The sequence below is a fragment of the Macrobrachium rosenbergii genome, chromosome 23 (genome assembly GCF_040412425.1).
Source record: "Macrobrachium rosenbergii isolate ZJJX-2024 chromosome 23, ASM4041242v1, whole genome shotgun sequence".
In the NCBI taxonomy this organism is placed as follows: domain Eukaryota; kingdom Metazoa; phylum Arthropoda; class Malacostraca; order Decapoda; family Palaemonidae; genus Macrobrachium; species Macrobrachium rosenbergii.
Window position 1 is genome coordinate 11022801 of NC_089763.1, and position 24190 is coordinate 11046990.

At 43.2% G+C, this 24190-nt stretch overlaps 1 protein-coding gene across 1 annotated transcript in view; it reads right to left on the reverse strand.

The window, feature by feature from the left end:
* gcl (germ cell-less) overlaps positions 1-24190 on the reverse strand; it is a 113381-nt gene that overhangs the window by 87151 nt on the left and 2040 nt on the right. The window contains exon 2 of the mRNA XM_067125240.1: positions 441-580. Within this exon, the coding sequence (XP_066981341.1) occupies positions 441-574 (134 nt within the window). The 5' untranslated portion in view covers positions 575-580. The remainder of the gene's footprint in view (positions 1-440; positions 581-24190) is intronic.

Consider the following 24190-nt stretch of genomic DNA (forward strand, 5'->3'; position numbering starts at 1 on the left):
TATGGTTTTCCTACTCCAAAACCTGATTTTCGATATTGTAGCTGCTGTTCATCCCTAAAGAAGCATATACAGTAATAGAAATTGACAGGTGAAAAAATGGTATAGCTCATTGATTGAGGAATCCCAATGACCCAGATGAAAAACCAGTCCACGGTAAAGTAATGTGAGTGATTATAACCCTCTTTTATTCAGGATTCCCACTCAAGATTAATAGTGAAGGATTCCCACTCAAGATTAATAGTGAAGGACAGTGAAAAAGCCTATACAGTATGTTACATGTATGACTCTAGGGTGACTTAAATATGTCAGGGTGAGATGCAGGTTACCCCATCCACCCTGACAATTAACAGTAGGGTGTAACTTTATATCTAATAATAGGTCTTCATAATCATACTTTTAAATAGTTAACTGTTTTAAGCTTTTTACTGAGTGCCACTTACTTTTTAGGTGTGTTCAGTAAAGAGTCAAAGTCAACATTATCATCATAATCACTCTCAACTTCTTCTACCTTCCTTTTGCTACCTCCTGTACCAATCATGGTTGAGCCCATGACATTTGTGATGATGTTTCCCATCTCAGTCTGAAATAAAGAAAGAATTAAAAGCTACTGTATTTTTTAATCTTTGCATTACTTTTATGTTCCATACATAAAAGCCTTTCCTTCTAATTACTGTATACTGTACCTATACTGGGCTACTGTATATTTTCTGGTACTCTGCAGTGTTAATCAGGAATAGTTATCACTACAATGTTAGGCCTTGACATTGTTTAGTGCAAGGATCCCTTACCAGAAAGAGCCTCCTTACATATTACACTACAAACATCAGTGCTGCCAGGGGTATTCCCAGTGAAATAAAATTATGGTATTCCCTGTGAAATAAAATATATGTAAGTATGCAACATAAAAATAACCAATTTTTAAACTAATTTCTATTTTTCCTAGGTATAAAAATCAGAGCCTTTTGTGCAGGAGGGCTGCATCTTGGTAGCTAGGCTAATAAACTAGCGGTTATAGTGGGTGAGCATGGAGTACCTCTCACTTGCCTTACTTCACCATTCACTTTTTCCTTTGGTCACAAGGATAAATTAGGGCAGTGAGGTGGGGTTAATATATAAAAGGGTCTGGTTTATATACCTTGGAAAATAAAAATTTCTTAAAGAAAATATAAATACTTAAGATTTATTTTTTAAATACTTATTTTTTAAATACTTACCTCTCCATTATATAGCTTTTACTTCTGCGCCAGCGGTAGTTCGACAGATTAAAACCAAAAAACGAGAACACTCGGTTTTCTACGAATATCTGTTTCTATCCATCTATTACCCCCACCCTCCACCAAGGGGACGATAGGTACAAACACCTGTAGCCGATCAGTCTACATCTGTCAACTTTGAATGGAGAGGTAAGCATTTAAAAATTAATCTTAAGCATATTTATATTTTTGAAATGAACCTTACCTCTCCATTTTATATTCACATTTAACATGGAGGTGGGCAAAGTGAAAATCAGCAGGCCCTTTAAAGACTACTTAATACAAGCCAAATATGTACAACTGTTTATTTACCAAGTGAAACAAATCCACCAGCTATTACTGCCACCTCGAGAGGATTGTCACTCAGGTACGAGAATCTCATCATGAAGATACCTGAGGTCTCTTTGGAGGATGCACCCTTCAGCAGAAGGGAGAGTAGGGTTACTGTGCCAAAACCCAGCAGAGCCAACGATAGATATGCAACTACAGTAGTACCTACAGACATGAAGGTACACTTCCTATACTCAATCATGAGTACCTCCATGCTTCCCAACAAAACACAAATGGAGCTAAAAATTGCAGACAGAAAAGTTACCAATCAATTCAGGACATAATATCCCCTGCTCAAATGAGAGGAGTTAATGCTCTGCAAAAATTGTATTGAATTCCTACATCGTGAAGATAATTCATTGCAAAAACAGAACTTCACCATTGGGGAGCCTCAATAACTTTCTTTAAAGGTAAGTTTTTCCAAAAATTCAAAGACGTAGCTGCTCCTCGAATGCCATGTGGCTTAACCTTCAAGGTAGATAAAACATCAGGATCCAATTTTGTATGAGAGTCCTAATGAAAAAGGACATTTCATTTTTACTCATTGGAAGGTCTGGTTTCCAGATACTATAAATGAGATTCTTTACATTAGCGCTGATGTCTTTAGTGCAATTCAGATAAATCCCTAAATTCCTCACAGGACACAAAAGGGATTCTATCTCATTGGGTACCAAAGATTCCAAACTGAGTGGGGACACTGTTCTAGGCAAGGGTTTAGCCCTAAAATAATTTTTTGCCCGAAACAAAGGCAGAAAGGAAAGAACTGCCTTGTCCTTAGCAAAACCTACCCTAAAAGACAAAGCTTGTATTTCACTCACCCTCTTACGTGTAGCCAAGGCCACCAAGAAGAGATACTTTATTGAAAGTTCTCTTAATGAGGCCTGTTCTAAAGGTTCAAAAGGTGACAACAAGACAAACTTTAGAACGACATCTAGGTTCCAAGATAAAGAGGGCACCAGACACCTGGGAACCTCTTGCTGAAAATCTCTGATATCTTTGATATCTTTGTCCTCAGACAGATGTAGGCCTATATGTCTAAGAACAGAAGCCAACATGGCCCTGTAGCCTTTAATGGTTGCTACTGAGAACTTTTTCTCATACCTGAGAAGTAACAGAAACTTATTGATATTGTTTATAGAAGTACAAGTGCTGGAAAACCCTTTACCTCGACACTAGGATCTATACACAGACCACTGGCGTTGGTAGATCCAGTTTGTAGAATCCCTCCTGGCACTGATAATGGCCTTCCTACAAGCTTTCACAAAGCCTCAAGCTTGCAGGAGATGGTGTACAGTCTCCACGTGGTCAGCTGCAGCATGTGGGGGTTGCGATGATACCTTTCCTCCCTTGGCTGCTTCAGGAGATTCTTCCTGACAGGGAGAAGTCTGGGTAAATCTATTAACCACTGAAGCAAGTCTGGAAACTCAGCCCTTCCTTGGCCACCAAGGGGTAATCAAGGTCATGGGACAACTGACAGAATTGCCTAGCTTGCTGATGACTTTTTGGATCATAGCAAAGGGGGAAGAGCATAACAGTCTAGACCTGACCAGTCTAGCAGATGATGATTCCACCTGGTTGCAAACAGGTCTATGAAGGGGGACCCCCACAGCTTCCACAACTTGTTGCACACCACTGGATAAGGCCCACTCCATTGCTATTACTTGATCCTTGCAACTGAGAACATCTGCTAGAACGTTCACTCTCCCAGGAACAAACTGAGGCAGTAAGGTGATGTTTTTGAACTCTGACCATATGAGGATCTGCCTTGTCAACTGAAAAAGAGACTCGAACTTCATCCCCCCTCCTTGGTGCTTCAGGTAAGCCAGCAATGTGGTGGTGTCCAAAAAGAAAACCACCGTTTGATAGCATACCAGGTCCTCCAGTTCCTGCAGTCCTTTCCATATTGCCAATTCCAAAAGACTGATATGCAGCTGCTGTTCCTCTTGAGTCCACAGACCCGACAGCTGCTTTTCGCCTGCAATCACTCTCCAGCCTTTGTCTGATGCATCTGTATACATCAATAGGTCTGGGTTCTCGAAATCCAGCGATACTCATTGCCAAAGATGAAGTTTGTCTCTCCACCACTGGAAGGTTTCTTTCAGATCCCTGGAAACTACCACCATATGAGAATTGGGGAGCACCCTCCAACCCCAGTGTTGCTTCAGAAAAAACTAAAGAGGCCTCATTCTTAGCCTTGCCCCTGGTACAAGTTTCTCCAACAAAGACATGTGCCCTGACAGGGACAGCCACTTCTTCGCAGGAACAGACCTGAAGCTTCAAAATTCTTTGAGAGTTAACAGCAAAGAATCTACAGTGCATGTTTCATCGTGGGGAAAACCTTGAAATTCACAGTGTTGATCTCCATCTCAAGATAAGTAATCTCATGTGAAGGATACAAGGTCGACTTTGGGAAATTTATGACTACTGTACAACAACCCTGGTCCTTTAACAGAACTAGACATAATCCATTGCCCACAAAATGTTGAGTAAATTTTCTGTTGTCCTCAAACAACAAACCAGAATCCGACCTGATGAATCACATGATGTTTGTAAAAAAAAAAAAATGGTTTCAGCTGCCCTCAAAATGCTCGTTGTTGGTGGCATTCTTCCCATGCATAAAAAGCGTTTAAAGCCCCAAAACTGCTGGTGTTGTTTGGAGAAATTGAATTACAGGTATATCATTTTTGGCTTTCTCAACTTAAACAATCTGGGTCCCAATGTTGATATCATAATACTTATTGAAAGATGACAGTGATTTTGTAACTATTCCAGTAGACTCTGTTTGAAATCCACCAAAACACTGAATGTAAATGTAATTATACCGTGATACACCACAGAGGTTGGTGCCTTGGTTTGTTTAAATCTGCTCATGGACAAGCTTCAAAATCAGCCTGAAAGGAAATTTAATTTTATGATAACAGACATACAAAGGTTTAAATACTGTATTATTAATTTACTGTAATAAAGGCTTGTTTTCAATGCTAAATTATTTACAACAGTTCTCTAGTAGTGCCTATAGGCTACCTAGCCAAGCCTGGTGGCCTGGTTTCCTAGGGGTTTACAGCCACATTTCCAGGCCAATATTTTTTATACAGTATGCATTTAAAAATGTGGTGCTTCTGAAAATTTAAAAAACTTATTTAATTGTAATTTGTGTAATGTTTTTATAAAAACAAGGTTCAAGTAACCCTGATTTTTGGTCAGAGATTCCATTAATCCATTTTCAGGATTTCTTATGGGAGAATCTGATCCATACTTGACTAAATCAAATCTCGATGCCTTCTTCTGGAACGGTTGGCAACTGAGGGCCAGGAAAAACTTATGATGAAACAACTAAAGGTCCTCAAAATCATTTCTCTTGCCAGAATGCCCTCAAATGTGGAAGCCAGAATCAGCCAATCATCCAGGTACAGGATTATCTTTATGCCCAACAAATGGTCCCACCTTCCTAAAGGAGCCAAAACCCTTGTGAAACCTTGTGGAGCCGGGCTTAGGCCAAAACACATCACCCTGAATTGAAAAACTTTAATCTCAAAAACAAATCTCAGGTACTTCCTGCACTTCATCTTGATGGGAATGTGAAAATATGCATCCTGCAAACCTATCAATACCATCCAGTTCATTCTCTGATTGGACACTAGAACTGAGCTCACTGACTCCATGGAGAACTTCATCAGCCTTACAAAGGCACTGAATCTGGAAACATCCACAACCGGTCTCCACCCCCGTGTGGTTTTGGGGGCTAGAACACGGCGACTGTAGAAGCTAGGGCCTGGCTCTACAACTTCTATTACCTCTTTCTCTAGAAGATTCAAGATTTCCAACTGAAGGATTTTCCGCTTCTCCTGATTGTGGAGATACAAAGAGAGAGTCACTGGAGAATCTGACAGCAGAGGAGGGGTTACAAATGGAATCGAATAACCTCCCTTAGCACCTCCACAACACAGGGATCTGCACCCAGCTCTTTCCATATTTTCCTAAAATGGGAAAGCCTTCCTCATACTGGCAACTGAGGGCTGGAAGCTTCATTTCGATGACTTAACAGCTCCCTTAAATGACTTACCTCGAAACGTCTCCTTAGATCTACAAGGTCTAACTGAATTCTGTCTGAAACAAGAAACTCCTGTTAAAGTAGAGGGCCTAAGGTGAGGAAGAGGAGGAAGCTTGGGCATCTGAGCCTTAACTATCAAATACCAAGTTTCCATCTTCTCTACTTCCTGTGCGATGGATGATAAAGCTTCAAAATTCAAGATTTTATCCAACTAAGGTTGAAAAAGGACAACAGCCTTCTGTGAATCTGTCACAGACTTGGCAAGATAAGAAAATTACATTTTTATGATACAATAAAGTTTTATATATACTTACCAAGTACAGTAATTACATTTTATTAGAAACTATAGCAATGTAATAACTTGGTAAGTTACTTATGTAAAAACAACTGTTCCCATTTCTCAAGAACTAAATTGGCATAAGTGAGCACTCTCACCTGCCACATCCTTCACAGCTCCATCCAAACAGCCAATAAAATCCAAAACTTCCTTGCCCAGAGTAGAGTCCTGAGGGACCAAGGAAGAAAGCTTACGGACAAAACCATCAACCACTCTAATAACTGAATTTAATTCTACTTGAGAAAACATTATTCCCTTTGTTGACCATTCTCTTTTTCGATGGATCCAAGATTCAAAAAAGAAAGCCTTGAATCCTTCCTAAGTAGCTACCTCAAGACTAGCAAAAGAAGGCCACTAGCTCCTACATGAAAAATGTCAGGCTCTCCTTTACTCATATACAGCGGCAGATAAGGGGAACATTCACTGATTTCTGAGACCAAGATATGTTACCATTACATCAATAAGGACCTAAAACAGCCTTTTAGTAATTGAGGAACAAAAGAAGGGAAAAATGAAAATATCTAGCATAACCAGGGTTTTCCTCCCTATATGAAAACAAAGGCGGAAAAGTAGCTGTTGGTTGATTCAAAACTAACTCTCTAACAACTTCTCCCCTACGTAGCATCTCCTCGTTAGACGCCAACAACAAAGCAGCTTTCTCTGACTCGAAAAGCAAACAATGTGTCTTGGTTGTTGAACATTTCCTGGTTCAATGAACAAATCTAAGTTTTGATCAGTAAGCAACTCACAACACCGAGCCAATTCCTGAGCCACAGGGGAAACTACAGCTGAAACCACAATCCTTTGATTATGGGCCGAAACTCCTGAAATTGGAGGAGGCACTGAAACATGAGTGCGCTTAGCTGGAGGATCCCTAAGCGGAAAAGAAGAATCCAAAGGTGAAAACTGAGAAACATCACTGCTGGTCCAAGTCTGACACCCTGAAGCACAACCAAAGTCTCTTTGAGAGACTGAGCAAGATGTCACGGGAACGTGACACACGGGAGACCGAGAGTGAAGATTAACAGAACGAGAGCGCTTAGTAGGCACTGGGTTCACAGGCAAATGTGCTAAAGTAAGGAAGTGCAGGCACTGGCCATGGTAAAGAAGCACTGTGAATGCATACCAGAAGGTAGTCCAATGACATATCAGAAGAACAATAGCGCATAGGCGTTACTGATCTGAAACCTGCGATAGTCACACAGGAGACAGACATGTGCAGAGCAGAGCAGACTTGAGAGTAGAGAGATGCAAGGACTGCTGTGTTGTAGTGCAAAAGGCGGAAAACTGGTGCAGGAAAACTGCATATAGCTAACTGCACGGTGGACACTTTTTGCATAGTCGATAAATCCCGAGAAACACAGGAAGAGGAAGATCCTCTACACACATCTCTAGAAACTACAAGATCTTTAACACAAGTCCTAAACTGTGAATGATCCTTACTTTCATTCATTCTATTAACATTATCAGAAAGACACAAAGAACCATTGTTAATAAGATGTCCCAATGCTATCAAGCTTAAACGTGGAGAAGACGACAATGAAAAGCGGCTTCTCTTTATTCTACCCAAGCATCCTTCGGCAAACGAAGTCTGACACCTGCACTGCTGTCAGGACGACTAGAGGAAGGGGACAATGGGCACAGATCTGCACAGCTCCCCGACATGTCCCAGTTCCATGTTGCTCCAGGCGGCAAGGGAGCAAGGTAGAACGTGCCAAAGACATGACTATCCAGGAGCAGGGGATTGACCCTTCCTCTAACATGGGGGAATTACCTGAAACCAACCGAGACCCCAGGGAGGGCAAAGCTGATGAAACATTCGTGAAACTTTGGCTAACTGATTTATCAAGTCCTTTAAACCCTTAACATCTGACTCAATTCTGTCAAATTTTACATCCTCAATCGACTGGGAAGCTCTACTATGAGTAATAGAACGAGAAGAAGAGGTCCTAACAAAGTTACTAGAAGGGGAAGGAGACAAATCATGCACTCCCTTAGGACTAGCCTTAGGAGACTCAACCTCTTGCTTCTTTAGCTGCCTTTTCAAACAATCAGCCTCTTTTCATTTACAATGTTTTACCAATTTTACCATAAATTCATTTGACCAACATTCACATACTTGACAACAGTCATTCACATTACACTCTTTTCCTCAACATTTCACAAATATGTCATGAGGATCTGTGGAACTGGAATAAAGCCTAATACGGCAACCTCTTACCTTACATGTCCTTATTCTATCATTACCATCCATATCCAAGAGAAAATTCAAGTAAATTTACAAACCAAGCCATCAACAATTCTAACAATCTTCTAACAAACTGGCCGAAAGAAGTAGACTGACCTGCTATGGGTGTTTGTACCTATCGTTTACAAACCATTGCTTTTTATAAAAATCTTTGGATAACCATGACAGTTCCCCCTGGAAATGCCATGGATCTCATGTTGGAAGGCAACTAATTGGCTAGAGTAACCCTGTGAAACATGTTATTACAAAGATCTCAATGGGCTATTCATTCATTAATAATGGGCTCTTGTCAGATTCCACCCCTTCATATAAGAAGGAAGACAGAGGGAGATGCATCTCAGAAACTAAACTAAGACTGGATTATTGGGGTCTTTATCTGTATCTTGTCCAATTTCAGCAGGTACTTCAGCCTGGACACTGCTCTTGACAAGGTAAAAGGAAGCAGAGTCCAGTCACTCTACATTCACACCTCCAGACTTACACTAACCTTTAGTAACTGGATGAGATACTTTTTTTTTGTCTGATCTGGTGTACAGCCACCACAGGCCCCAAGGAAAGCTATCAAAGGGCTTGAAAGCAACATCTCTCAGGCAGAATAAGGTGAATGAAGTCAAGTTAGTCTCTACGCCAGACACATGCCCTCTTTAAATGAAATACCAAAAAGGGTTTTGAAAAGCAAGGATGGCTCATCAACCTGATTTCATGTGCTTTCAAGTGAATAGGGAGGCCAACTTCCTAATCCAAGAATTCACAGGCCTGCTTGATCACCTCACACAGCCAGAACAAAGGGGTGTCCCTGGACAACTCATTCTTATACTTCCCATTATTAATGAAAAGTCTTCAACACTCTGATCTCTAGGAGTAGATCCTTTCCAAATAGTAGCTCAGAAAGGTGAAGGCAAAGAAGAATCTCGTCTTGGTCACCACCAATGAAGTCTCGCAGAGAAGGGGAAACTCTCGAATATCTCATCTGTAATAGACAGGTCCTGAGTTTTTACCATGGACTCAGGAACAAAAGAAAACAACTGAGATCCCCACTCCTCTGAATGCTGAATGAGACAGGAAGTCCATGTAACTCCCCACCCTTTTGTCAAGCCAAAGCTAAGAAAATAGTCTTGAGGGTGAGGTCTCTGTTCCGGGCAAGCAACAAAGGCTCCAAGGGTGTGACAGTATTTTGGTTGGTATGAATATTTTGGTTGGTATGAATTAATAAATTTGTTTTTTTCTTTTTTTATTAAGTTTTTGTTTATAAATGTTGAAGGGTTTAAGTTCATGTTTTTTTTTTTTTTTCTACTTACAGTTTGCTTGAGAGTGGTAGGGTAGAGTGGACTCCCCTTCACCTGGATGCCCATAGTTGAATGCTTGCCATGTTTCGCAGCAAGTGTTATCTGTAAATTGCTCTTATGTGGTCATTAATAGGGTAATGGGACATATGATGAAAACTGTTGTTTTGCCAAACATTTCTGTTGGAAATATGGAAAACTCAAGTGTGCAACTCAGCTGTGTGAACTGTATTATAAATTGTTTTTAAATCAGTTTATTCAAGTTTCCCAGTAGGAAATGACAATGCAAGACACTATAAAGTGTTTGTTGTAGAAGCATCCCAAGGACATCACAAAACCATTGTGAGATGAATCAAAGTGTGAATCAGGCTGACAGTGAAGTTATATACTAAACCAATGCTGGACAGTTCCAAGTAGATTAGATAAAGATTTATCTTTCAAGTGTGCAAAATAAGGTACATCATTTGCACCAGACTATTAATTTAATATCTTTTGTGTATACATACGCTGTATTTGGTTGATACTGTATGCAGTTGAAGTATTTTGCTGTTTTTTTTCCTGTAGGATTAACACTGAAGTAGAATAAGTTTTGATGAGCTATAGTATTAAGTTAGGCTAAGTTAGTATAGGTTGAGTTAAGGTTGAAGGTCACAGACCACTGTAATATTAAGACAATAAATTAGGTTAAGGAAAATCAGGGTTTTATTTAAGAACCTTCAAATTTGTTCCAACATCCTGATCTACTTGTAACTATTAAAGGCCCCTACGTAATTTTTGGCAACCAACGTGGGGTCTTTGATAGTAAAGTAGAGTTGGGTATACAGTTGGAGATGGAAGGAGCAGGTTTGGAAGGTGTTGGGTCAGATGAAGGGGAGCAAGATTTGAACCAGAAGTTAGACAGGCTGATGTGCATCATGATTAATATGCACGATATGTTGGAGAGAGCCCAGGAAAGGGAAAGTAATTTGGTGGCAAGAATGGAGGCCATGGATGAGAAAGTGTGTGAGATGGCGAAGAAAATGGCTGAAATGGCTAAGAGTGGGCCCATTGTTGGGAAGGGAAGTGAAGATGCTAGGGCAAAAGGAGAAAATCCCTAAGAAAGGGAAGGAGTTGTAAGTAAGAGTAAGGGAGGACTCACCATTGATGAGAGCAGTATGAGTGAGGCATATGACAGTGATAGGGAAGACAGTAGTAAAAAAAAAAAAAGAGGGAAGGAAGAAGAAAACACAAAAAGGGAAAGGTGTGAAGAAAGAGGATCGAGTTCCCAGATTTTGAGGGATAGTTCAGACCCAGAAGTTGAGGAGGATAGGAAGACTGGAAGTGGTAGTAGTAGTAACAGTAGTGAAGGTTTGAGTGAGGTAGAGGAGAAAGAGGCCAAAACAATGTTCCTCAGGGAGGTTCCCCAGATTGAGAAAACGACATTTTCATAATAAAATAAAGCTTTAAGTATACCTACCCAGTAGTCACATTGCTATTGTTTCGAACTGAACGGCAGCTAGGATTCAAAATTTGCGCCAGCAAAACAAAAAACAATATGGCGACTAGGAGATACCCCCCTCTACCCACTGGTGGAGGAGTGAGGAACTGCTTTAACACAAAACTTCAGTCGTTTCTGCCGGCTTATGCTGTAAACACCTGTTTGCAGCAGCTGCTAGAATTCAGGAATATTCTGTTATTGGAATTTGGTGATGTACTTAGTTTTTTGTCTTCAAGAATTAGTTAGGACAAGAAGTTACATCTTTTCCAGTTTGTGTTATTTTAGCTACCCTCATTTCTTTGCAGTATGTCAGACTCGAGCTCAGGTAATAACAGGGCAATTAGAGTTTGCAGCAAAAGGTGCAAAAGTAGGTTAGCTAAAGAAATTTATGATGCACATATTGTTTGCGCTACTTGTAGAGGTCAGGACTGTAATCCAGATTTAACATGTGATGAATGTAGAGATTGGGATGAAGGGAAGTGGAAGATTTATTCAAGTAGGATAAAAAAAAATTAGATTCTAATAGGAAGCAGAAAGCTGCAGTTAGAGCTTCCTCTACGGAAGTAGATAATCAGGATCATGAACCTTCCATTTCTCCCATTAACACCCCTCCTGTTAATCAACCTGTTCCTCCACCTGGTTTCCGTTCACCTGAACCCGATGCTGTGACCAGCCTCGAAGCCCGTATGAACATGAAATTTTCGTTAATGTTTCAAGCTGTTGAGAAGTTGGGATCCTCTGTAAAATCCCTGGAAGATAAAGTGATGAATGTTTGTGTTTGTGAAGTGGAGGTGGCTACTCGGCCTGCTCATGCTCCTAGGCAAAGATCCCTGCTAGACTCCCCATCCCCTGGGAGGAAGCATACTGGAGGCCCAAGGGAGGTGAGCGGGGTCTGCTCCCGGGTAGTTGCCCCCTCAGGCAGATCTGATGTCGACTCCCAGACCACTAGGGAGCACCATTGGAAAGGCATCTCCAGAGAAGAGTTTGCGAACCTATCGAGTTCAGGAGTCTTCGCCCAGACGCCAATGGTCTTCTTCGGGCAAGTCTCGCCCGCTTAAGAGGTCTCGTGGTGTCTCGCCTGAGGCAGTACCTAAGAAGCGAACGCTTATTCATGCTTCTCCTTCCCCTGGCTGTGGCTGGTGGGAGGCTCCGGAGGTTTTTTCGCCTTCGCGAGATGGTGAGAGAGCACAGGAACTGGCTCCAAGGCGCCGATTATCCTCTGCTAAGAAGAGTAAGAGGATTTCACTTGATGTGGAGGTGCAAAAGCAGGGAGGTTCCCCAGACTGAGAAATTTAACATTGGGAAGGGAAGAGTTTTTGGCTCATCAAAAAAACTCATATGTCTCTTCCCTTCCCAATGTTAAATTTCTCAGTCTGGGGAACTCCCTGCTTTTGCACTCCACATCAAGTGAAATCCTCTTACTCTTCTTAGCAGAGGATAATCGGCAATGTTCCTGAGCCAGTTCCTGTGCTCTCTCACCATCTCGAAGGAAGGATGTGAAAGGTTTCCCTCCGAGCCTCCCACCAGTATTGTAGGCAGAAATACGGGAAGAATGAAAGTGTGTGGATGAAGCGGCTGGGAGAGTTCTTGGATGGGCAGTTAAAGATGTGCTATAGGAGTGTGTGAGAGTGAGCCAAATAAGTCCGTGAAGGCTAGAGTGATTAAGCAGGTGAAAAGAATGAAAGGAAGTGTTGTATACAAGAAGGATGATAGGTTCGAGGAGGCAAAAATGACGGCTGGAGAGAAAGTGGGCTTGTATGCTCATAGGTTAGAAATGTTGGCCAGGAGGAAGTATGGAGAGGAAGGAATTGAGGAAAACAAACACCTTGTGCGGAAGTTCTTGGCCACCATCCCCAAGAAGATTAGGGTAATTTGAAAAGGAAAAAGATTGGAAGTGGTGGTCGGGGAAGAGCTTAATTTGGGAGGATGTTTTAGAGATCCTAGAAGACCTGAGAGTGGATGAGGATGAACCAAAGGAGATGTACATTGGGTGTGAGGTGGTAAAGAGAAGGACATAGCGTAAGGACGCTTTGGTGAGTGAGGAGCTAAGTGTGACGAAGCCTTGTTGGAGGAGTGTAGGAGAGACCAGGTGGAAAGCGGAAGAATGTGCAAGTGAATGTAGGGAATAATGGGAAAAGGAGCTTGAGCAGAAGCTGAGAGGGGTTTACGAGTGGAAGTGTGGGTAGAGCAAATGGGAATGTGAGGGGAAGGTAGATGGGAGTGAGTAGTAGTAGTGAGGAGTGTTTCAAGTGTAGAAGGACTGGGCATGTGAGAGCGGATTGCAGATGGGCCAATGGCGAGTGTTTTAGCTGCATATGTTGAAGGACTGCCCGCAAGTGAAAGAGTTGAAGTGTTTCAGCTGCAGAAAGATAGGACATCAAGTGAGAGACTGCCAGAGTGGAAGGAGAGTAAGAGTACGTGGAAGTCGTTGTGGAAATTGTGGAATGAGTGGGCAATTTGCCAGGACATGTAAGAGCCCTTGGAGCAAGTGTGAAGGATGTGGAATGGAGGGTCATGTGAAGGAAGTCTGCCGTACCAAACCCCAACCCCAAGGAAACAAAGTGTGAAGGGGTTTACCGTGGTGAGCCCTCTGGTATGGAAGAGATATATGTATTGCATGTGAGAGAAGGGTTTGTAAGTGGGAATGTCTGTTTTGGGGAAAGAGTAGATCATTGTCTGTGTTTTAGAGTAGATTGTGGTGGGGTGTTGTTGAAAACACTGATTGATACTGGTTGTAGCAGAAATGTGGTTTTCAGAAAGGAATGAGAAAATAAAGGAAAACATAGCATGGAAGCAGGAATGTGCTGGATATGTGACAGGGATTGGAGGATTGGAAGTAAGGGTGTGTGCCAGGTTTGTTGAATCAGTTGCAGTTGCAAGAGTAAGGCTGGAGGAGGAGGATTTTTACATTGTAGACAGAGTGAACGAGAAGTATGATATGTAGCTGGGGTATACATTTTTGAAGAAAAGCAGGGTAAAAGTGTACCCAGAACAAGAAATGATAGAAATATGAATGGGGAAAGAAACGAGTGTGAAGATGTATGTGGAGGAGGATGGACAGGTAAGTTTGAAGATGGTTTCTGGAGTAGAGGTGTATGCGATGGAGGACATACAATTGCCAAGAGATTCGGGGAGTGTGTGGAGTGTGAAAGTAGGGCAAGGAACCAATATTGGAGTCGGCACAGAGAGTTTGGGAGAAATGTTCATGTTGGATGGTACTGTACTCTGCATGTTATGAGATAAGGCGGGTCGCACATGTTCGATGGGATTATGGATGTAAAGGACCCAAAGGTGTGTGGGCGTGTACAGGTGCGTGGGGATGTGAAAAACAAAAGGTTGAGAGGCATACATCTTGGTGATAGACTGGGAAGCCTAAGAAGTATAGTCAATCTGAGTAATGATAAGCTCGTTAAGGGATATGATGTGATGGCCGAAGGGGAAAAGTTAGGAGGGTGGAGTAAAGAAAAGCTTAGGGAAAAGGCGAGGTTAAATGAGAAGTTGAGCGAGAAAGAGAAAGAGTAGGTGTATGTGTTGATGTGGGAAAGAAAGGGTGTGTTGAGTCATGGTGATGAGGCTTTGGGACAGATAGATTGCCGGAGTTCCATGTTCGGCCGACAGACAACACACCATTTATCAGAGACCCCGACATTTCCTGGCTCCGGTAATGCAACAGATTGAAGAGCAGTGTGAAGAGTTAGAAAAGATAGGAGTGATTGAACCAAGTAAGAGTGCTTGGAATAGTCCAATTGTGCTGGTAAGAAAGCCTGATGGAAGACTGTGAATGTGTATTGATTACCGGAGAGTACATGAGGTGACAGTGAAAGAAAGATTCCCTATGTGTGTGGTGTCTGACTGTGTGTACAGCATGCACGGGATGAAAGTGTTTACCAAGATGGGTCTGGTAAGGGAGTATTATCAGATGCCAGTGGCGGAGGACCGTAGACCAATAACTGCCTTCTCGACTATGAAAAAACACTATCAGTTTTGCAATCTCAGTTTTGGATTGGCAAATGCCCCAGCTGCATTTCAGAGAGAGATGAATGTTGTGCTGAGCGGTTTTCCCTGCGAGAATGTGTTGGTGTTCTTGATGACAGTTTTATGATGAGTAAGATGGCAGAAGAGCACAAGAGATTGGTGTGAGCAGTGTTGAAGAAGTTAGAGGAAGCTGGGGTGAAAGTCAAAGTGAGTAAGCATGAGTGGTTCATGGGAGAGGTGGAGTTTTTAGCCCATAAGGCGAGTGAGTCTGGTGTACAAAAGGCAGAAAAGTTTGTGGAGAAAGTGAGAAATTTCCCTCGACCCAGGACTGTGCAAGAGTTGCATGGATTTTTGGTATTAATCAAGTTTGGAAGAAAGTTTGTGGATGATTGTTCAGGAATTGTAAAGCCATTGTCAGAATGGACAGGCTATAGGAAGAGCACAGTTGTGAGGTGTTATGAAAGGATGGTGAAAGCATTTGAGAAACTGAAAGACGAAATGGTGAATGATGTGGAGTTGGATTACCCTGACTCTAGTGCAGATGCCAGTAGGTTGGAAGTGTGTACAGATGCGAGTGGAGTGTCGATGGGTGGATGTTTGATGCAGGAGCAAGTGGTGAATGAAGCTGAAAGGGATAGAGTGAAGGCATATGTAAGTGCTAAGTTGTTTAGTTCGGGAGAGCAAAAGTATTCGACTGTTGAGAGAGAGTTGGCTGCGCTGCAGTTTTGTGTGAAAGCGTTACGACTGTTTCTGTACAGTGTGAGGTTTATGGTACGTACAGACCATCAACCTCTAGTGTATCTGCAAAGAATGAAAGGAGCGGATGCTAGGATTACGCGAAAGGTAGAGGATTTGAGTGATTCAGATTTTGTAGTGGAGTACGTCCCAGGTAAAAGAAATATTGTTGCAGACATGATGTCTAGACTACCTGGGAAGGGAAAGAAGAGAAAATGAAAGGCATAAGACCAGAATATCTGCCAAGAGGATTGGTAGTAGCACGTGAGAGTAATGAGGGGGTGGTGACTCGATGTCTGAAAGTGAGGGTGCCTGGAAGTGTGATTGAACTGAGGGCTGAGGTGATTGAGGAAGTTTGCAAGAGGCCTGAATATTTGGGAGTATCAAATGTGGAACGGTATCGGAAGAGTATGAGGGCTATGATGTGTCCTGGAGTAGCCCCATTTCAGGAGGTTTTGATGGCAGTGAGTAAGAAGTATAAGGTGGTAGTGTCCGTACACATTGGGGATGAGAAACCTATAGTGTATCGACACGAGGGAGTGAAAGAGTGACCGTGAGTTGCATCTGCAGTGTTTGAGTGGGCTGCACTATTACTGGGTCACAGAGAAAAACAGCTATGAAAGGAAGTATGAGAAGGAGGAAAATGTTGAAGAGAGAATGCTGGAGTTGCTGGAAGTGGAGAGTGATAGTGAGGAGGTGAGTGAAGGATGTTTGATTGTTGGTAGAGACAAGTGTCAGTGTGTACATAAGAGGGTAACCACAATGACTGTGGGAGTACAGTAGATATCAGTGGAGGACAGTAGTGTGGTTTGGCTGACACGGGAACGCAAATATCATTGGTGAAAGCACGTGTGATTAGGGATGCTGAGAGAGTGAATTGGAACGTTAAAAGGGGAGCGGTGAATGTGTTAATAACAGGTATAGCAGGAAGGTCGGTTGGATGAGAGGAAGTGAGGTTGACGGTAAAGTTGGGAGAGTTTGAGGTAGAAGATTATTTAGTAGTACTGGGAGATGAGCAGATGCCATGTTATTTCCTGTTTGGGATAGATTTCTTGAGGAAGAATGGACTGGTAGTGGACGTTGGGACAGGAGTTCTATTGAAAGACGAGGTTGTAATAGGGAGGATTCAAAGTGAGGTGGTAAATATGGCCAGGTTTGTGGGAATGACTGATAGGAGTCTGAGTGAGGAGGAGGGTATAGTGGAGTCGGACAAGGGTGAGAATGAATTGCTAACAACAGAAGATATTGAGGAGATGCAGTGAAAGTGTTTGATAGTGAGTGAGTTGAAGAGGATCTCATGAAAACACATCCCTCACAAGTCAAATCAGGGGAACAGATTTGACCCCTGCAAGATGTACAAAGAGTATGAGGGTCATAGCAGGCTTTAGTCAGTCGCGTACTGCAGCCTTTACTGCAGTACCTAAAACTTTGAGAGCCCAAATCGGACATTGTTGACAAGTCACGAGTTCAAAAAAAATCTCAAAATTGTCAAAATTGGTAATACAGGCAATCCCCAGTTATCGGCGGGGATTCCGTTCCCAACAGTGTGATGATAACCAAAACTCGTCGATAATAGGCCGATAACCGGGAATCAGCGCCGCTGTTAGTGGAGATTGGCGCATATCAGCACCGAAAATCCAGTTATCGTTGTTGCTAGACAAGCGCCATAAAACCAGATCAACGATAAATGAGGCCACCGATAACCAGGGACTGCCTGTACTGGTCTCCAGTGAAAACCTGACACTATCTAATTGTGCCAAAAAAGTCTACCATAAAGAGGATACTTCACCAATGATCCAAGATCAACAGAGAAGAGAAATGCCAAAAAACCGCTGCTGCCAATCACTGTAACCACAGCCATCAGCTGGCAGAAACATATTGAGATCATCTGCAAAGCTGGTTCCTCTCTTACCCCAAAAGTGGGTGGGGTCACTGCCTAGCCAAAACAAAAGTAGTGTACCGCGGATTTCAGAATTCTAGCTGACGGTTAATAGAAACTAATAGCTATGTAATTACTTGGTAAGCAGCTTATATAAAAATAAAGTTTTCATATAAGTAACTCACCAAGTAATTACATAGTTGATTCCACATTGAAAGGAGGTGTGGATATATGGACATATTCTACTCCAAAACATTAAGAAAGATAATGACTTTGAAATAAAAAAGTTGCTAGCATCAATACAATGCTTGTTGCTTCCTTACCTGGTAAGAGAGCTACTGCAAGTGGGTACTGCCTCTGGTCAGTGCTCATCTTAACCTGTAGTGGTGTGGCTGTGTAGCCATGGGTCGCCCCTACTTTAGTGGGAACTTTGCAGCGAAGGAAGTTTTTCAATGGCTAGCAAAGTTTTATAAGGTGCCCTTGCCCTAAGCATAGAACCAGAAAAAACCAAACAATGCTGTCACCTACACTGCAATAACACCACACCCCAACCACTAAAAACTGGTGGGTACTCAAGATACAATGTACCCCTAGGCTCCCCTTTGGACTCAACACCCTACGTCAAGGTGAGGAGATAGAGGAGGGAAAGAGAGCCCCCTATACTTCCTCTCCCAACACCATGCCAGCCACGGATAAAGGTCCTAAGGTACTACAATTTTCAAAAACAGTTTCCACATCCTTGAGGTAGTGTGAAGCGAAGACTGACTTGCACTTCCAAAAAGTTGATTGTAGAATGGCCAATAGAGACATATTAGTGTATGTCTTAACACAAGAGAGGTAGCAACTGCCCGGACCTTGTGAGTCTTAATTTTAAAGGTGGGTAGGACGTCCTCTTGGATCTGAGGGTGTGTTGAGATCAAATCTCTCAGAAAATAAGACAGAGCATTCTTAGAGAGAGGACAGGAAGGGTTCCTAATAGAGAACCAGTGGTTGTTAGAAGGTCCCCTGATCTTCTACAATCCTTTGCAGGTAGTACATAAGAGCTCTCTAAGGGCAAAGGAGCCTCTTTCTGGTCCAAGTATGTTCATTAAGTTCCTAATGGTGAACAAACGGGCCAGGGCTTGGAAGGGTCCTCGTTCTTGGCAAGAAACCCAAGAGAGAAGGAGCAGACTGCATCCCCTTGCAAAAAGCCAACTCTCTTGTTGATAGCCTGGAGCTCACTAACACAACTGGCAGTAGCCAGCACCACAAGGAAGAGAGTCTTCCTGCTAAGGTTCCTTAGTGAGCCAGAGCGAAGAGGTTCGAAGGTGGCTGAAATCAGATCTCTCTTACTTGGAAGTCTCAAATGATCTGATGAGGTCGCTGAGATCCTGGTTGGATGACAGATTCATGCCTCTATGTTTACAAACAAAACTCAGCATAGACCTATACCCCTTGATGGTAGAGGGTAACAACTTCTTGGAAGACCTCAGGTAAAGCAAGATGTCAGCTATCTGACTTATAGGCATTTCAGAAGATGAGACGTTATGACTGCTGCACCATCTTCTGAACACTGACCGCTTGGATTGATAGAGCTTGCTAGACGACAGCCATCTGCATCTAGCAATAGTGTCCGCAGCTGGTTTTGAAAAACCCTTCAGTCTGACGAGGCTCCTAACAGTCTGAAGCCAGTCAAGGTCAGAGCAGATAACCCTTGGTGGAAGCTGAAGAAGTGGGGTTGTCTGAGAAGTGACCATTTTTGTGGAAGGAGTCTTGGGAAATCCACCAACAGTTGAAGCAGGCCTGGTAACCATTCCTTCTTGGGCCAGAATGGAGCAACTAGGGTCACTGAAACGTTTCGATGAAACAAGAACTTGTTGCTCACCTCCCTGATCATACTGAAGGGAGGGAAGGCGAACACATTCAGGTCCGACCAGTCCAGGAGCATGGCACCTGTTGCCCATGGAAGAATGTCCGGGGCTGGGGAACAGAAGAGAGGAAGACGGGGTTCCTCGATGTCATAAACAGGTCTATGGTCAGTCCACTTCATAATCTCCACAGGTCACTGCAGACCAGGGGGTCTAAGATCCACTCTGTCAGAAGGACCTGCTTGAGACAGTTCAATTCATCTGCTAAGACATTCAGTCTCCCCTGAATGAACCGAGTGATAATCATCACCTGGTTTCGGTCTGCCCAGAGAAGGAGATCCTTCGTGGCCTTGTAGAGAGAGGCGTGGGTCCCTCCTTGCTTGCGGATGTACGACAGAGCAGTGGTGTTATCTGCGCGAACAATTACTGTCTTGCCGAAGACCAAAGACGAGAAGGACAGGAGGCCCAGGTTAATAGCCTTCAGTTCTTTGACATTGATGTGGAGGTTTCTTTGTTCCACGGACCAAGTTCTGGAAACTTCCTAGACGGGCTCCCCAACCTAGATCTGAGGTTGGGGCTAAACAAAAGAAGAGACTTCCCTCCCCAAAGTCTTTCTTCACACAACCACCATCGAAGGTCCACTTTGATCTCCGTCATGATGGGGAAGATGAAGGAGTCTGGTTGGATCTTCCTGCTCCAGTTTGCCTTGAGGAAGAACTGCAGAGTCCTCATGTGTAGTCTGTCCAACTTTACAAACTGCTCTATGGAGGCCAGAGTCCCAAAGACTCATCTACTGAAGGGCTGAACAGGATGGAAGAGAGAGGAACCTGCAAACTGTTTGAAGGTAGGAGTTGATTCTTTTGGGGGACATAAAAATCTGAAAAATATGACATTTTTACGATAAAATAAAGTTTCATATATACTTACCATGTAATTACATAGCTAACAGTTCCCTAACCTTCGCAGCTTAAAAATTCAAAATTCGCGCGGTGGCACTGTTATCATTAGTGTGTAGGTGACAACATCCTGCCCACCATCCGGGACTCAAGGAAACAACTCAGCAGAGAGCTCAATTTGTTTTATGCTCTAATGTCCATGTAAGGGGAGGAGGGCAAGCTCCAATCATGTAATTACTTGGTAAATATAAAACTTTATTTTATCATAAAAATGTTATTTTTATATAAGTAACTTACCAAGTAATTACATAACTGATTCCACATTGAAAGGAGGTGGGAAAGAGCATGGACATATTCTACTCTAAAGCATTAAGTAAGTAATGAATTTGAAATAGGAAGGTTGCTAACATGGAATAAATGTTTGTTGTTTCCTTACCTGTTGAGAGAGCTGCTGCAAGTGGGTACTGCCTCTGGTTGGCGCTTCTCTCAACTTGTAGTGGGCGTGGCAGTGTAGCCAAGGGTCGTCACTACATTAGAGGAAACTTTGCAGCGGAGGAAGTACGAAGAAGTACACTGTATGCTGACAAAGACCAGAATACAAAATGACAACACTATCACCTACACCACAGAATAAAACCAAAACCCAACCGTTATCAAAAATAAAGTACGAACTGGTGGGTACTCCAGGTACAGTGTACCCCCAGGCTTCCCAACGACTCAGAACCTTAAGTCAAGGCAAGTGGATAGCAAAGGAACAGATAGATTCCCTATGCTTCCTCTCCCATCACCATGCCAGCCACGGATAAAGGTCCTAAAGAGCTACAATTTCAAACGCAGTTTCTGTGTCCTTGAGGTAATGTGAGGCGAATATGGACTTGCATTTCCAGAACATCAACTGTAGGGTTGAGGAAAGAGACAAGTTGTGTTTAAAAGCAAGGGAAGTTGCGACTGCCTTAATTTCATGAGCCTTAACCTTAAGTAAAGGAAAGGCTTCTTCCTAGATCTGAGAGTTGGCTTCTAATATTAATTCGCTCGGAAAAAAGGATGTGGCATTTTTGGAGAGTGGGTGAATTGGGTTTCTGACAGGGCACCAGAGGTTGCTTGAAGGTCCTCTAATCTTTTCTGTCCTCTGAAGATAGTACCTGAGGCACCTCACTGGACAGAGGAGTCATTTTCTTCCTCAGGTCCTAAGATATCCATAAGGTTCTCAATGACGAAGGATCTAGGCCAGGGTTTAGATGGGTCCTCGTTCTTTGCAAGGAAACCAAGAGAAAGAAAGCAGACTGGGTCCTCTTGTACAAAGCCTATTCTCTTGTCTATTGCCTGTAACTCGCTAATACGTTTGGCAGTAGCGAGAGCCACTAAAAAGAGTCTTTTTCGTGAGATTCCTGAGGGAAACAAAATGAAGAGGTTCGAATTGAGGACCTTAAAGCCACTTCAGTAAAACGTCTAAGTTCCATGAGACATTGGGAGAACTTTCTTTCTTGGACGTATTGAAGGATTTGATCAGGTCGATGATATCTTGATTAGAAGACAGGTCCACTCCTCTTGCTTAAAAACTGAGCAAAGCATCGACCTACACCCTTTGATGGTAGAGGTCAATAGCTTCCTGACGGACTTTAGGAATATCAAAAAGTCGGCTATTTGGCTTATAGATGTCTCAGAAGAAGAGACGTTATGGTGGCTGCACCACCTTCTGAAGACTGTCCATTTTGATTGGTAGAGCTTTGTAGAAGAAGCTCGTCTGCATTTCACAATTGCCTCTGCAGCTTGTCTCGAAAACCCTTTTGCTCTGAAAAGGCGCTTGACAGTCTGAAGCCTGTCAGGGCCAGAGCGGATAACCCTTGGTGGAATCTGAGAAAGTGGGGTTGTCTGAGCAGAGACCGTTTTTGTGGAAGAGTTTTGGGTAGTCTACCAGGAGTCGAATCAAGTCTGGAAACCATTCTTGTTCAGCCAAAATGGGGCTACATGGGTCATGGAGGTGTTCTGATTGCGTCGACAGCTTGTTGATTACTTCCCTGATCATTCCGAAAGGAAGGAAGGCGAACACATCTAAGTCTGTCCAGTCCAGAAGCATGGCGTCTGTGCTCCATGCTTGATTATCCGGGACCGGGAGTTTGCCCCACAGTTTCCACAGGTTGTTGCATACTATTGGGTTTAAGGTCCATTCAGTTGGAAGGACCTGTTTGAGGTGACTTAATTCGTCCGCAATCACATTCATTCTCCCTTGAATGAACCAGGTGACGAGAGACTTGGTTCTCTTCCGCCCACAGAAGGTGATCCTTTGCCGTCTCATACAGAGAGAAAGAATGAGTGCCCCCCTGTTTGCGAATGTATGCAAGAGCTGTGGTGTTGTTTGCGTTTAATACAATCTTCTTCCTGTGGACCAGATCCGAGAAGGATTGAAGGCCCAGGTAAAATGCTTTCAGTTCCTTTACGTTGATATAAGCACTCTGTTGTACCGTAGCCCATGTTCCGGAGACTTCCCGACCTTCCAGAAGGGCGCCCCAGCCTAGATCGGAGGCATCTGAATAAAATATAAGGTCTGGGCGCACTAGGAGAAGAGACTTCCCTTCCTGAAGTCTTTCTCCGAATGACCACCACCAGAGATCCTCTTTGATTTCGGACGTAATCGGGAAGATGAAAGAGTCTGGTTGGGTTTTTCTGCACCAATGACTTTTTCGGGTACTTAGGAATCAAGAAAGGGCAACTGAGATACGAAAAGGACTCTGGGCTGTCCCAAGCAGACAGGAAAGATTGGGTCGAAGAAGAGGCAGGCAGCAGTTCAGCAAAGCTGCATGAGAGCTGAGGGCTATGACTGGCCTCCTTACACTTCTTGACTGGAAGAGGAGAACGATCCGCATTGATGTTGTGCCTCTTAAGTGGGCGTGACGAAGCTGGGTAGCGCCATCGGCACCTCTTGCCCAAACTGGAACCTTTCGATTCCAACGAGAGCTGATGCACACTCACTCAGATGCCTTTCCAATGGCGCTCTGTTGCAGCCTGGGATTGTGCAACAGGGTCGACTGAGGGGGCAACTATCCATGGGCAAACCCAACTGGCCTCCCTTGGACCTCCAGTACGTCTTCTCCCAGGTTTTGGGGAGCAGGACAAGGACCTTCGTCTAGGAGCACCAATGGGACGAGCAGCCACCTCCTCAACTTGCACAATACTATCACTTTGCACATTGGTAGACCTGTTTTCCATCAGGATCTTTAGGGGTGCCCCCAGTTCCATCACAGTAATCACCACTAAATTAATTTTCTGGTCGAACCTTGATTCAAGGCTGGCAATGGCATTGGGATTGCGAGAATGGGAAACAGGCATAGGAACATGTGGTAAAGAAGTAGGAGGGCTAAGGATAGAGACAGTCGGAATCGGTGTTGTAGGAATAGCGCTATCTTCTACAAGTCTAGGCAAGAGGGTGGACTCCAGGCTAGCTCTATTTTCGACTTTAGAGACTGACCTCCTCTTTCTATCCCTCTCAAGTTTGTCTACAAGAGACTTCCAAACTTTCCATTGCTTGTCATTCCAATCCTGACATTCTATGCAATTATTATCCTTGTTGCATTATTGCCGTTACATCTAACACATTAGTATGAGAGTCATAAAAAGACTTAGATAACCTTGTCTTACAACCTTCACTGCAGAAGCGAATGCTTGAAGAGCTAGAGTCTCACTGTAAAAGCTAGAAATAGTTAGCCAAAGCTAACAATATAACTATAGTTTGAAGGCCAAAACAAAATTTGAATACTTCACCAAACTCAGGAAATAACATCCGAAAAATAATGAAGACGACTGCGGAAACCACCCAATGTTGGCCGGGAGCTGGCAGAAAACGAATTGAAAGTTGGCGGGGTCTCGTCACCTACACAAAAC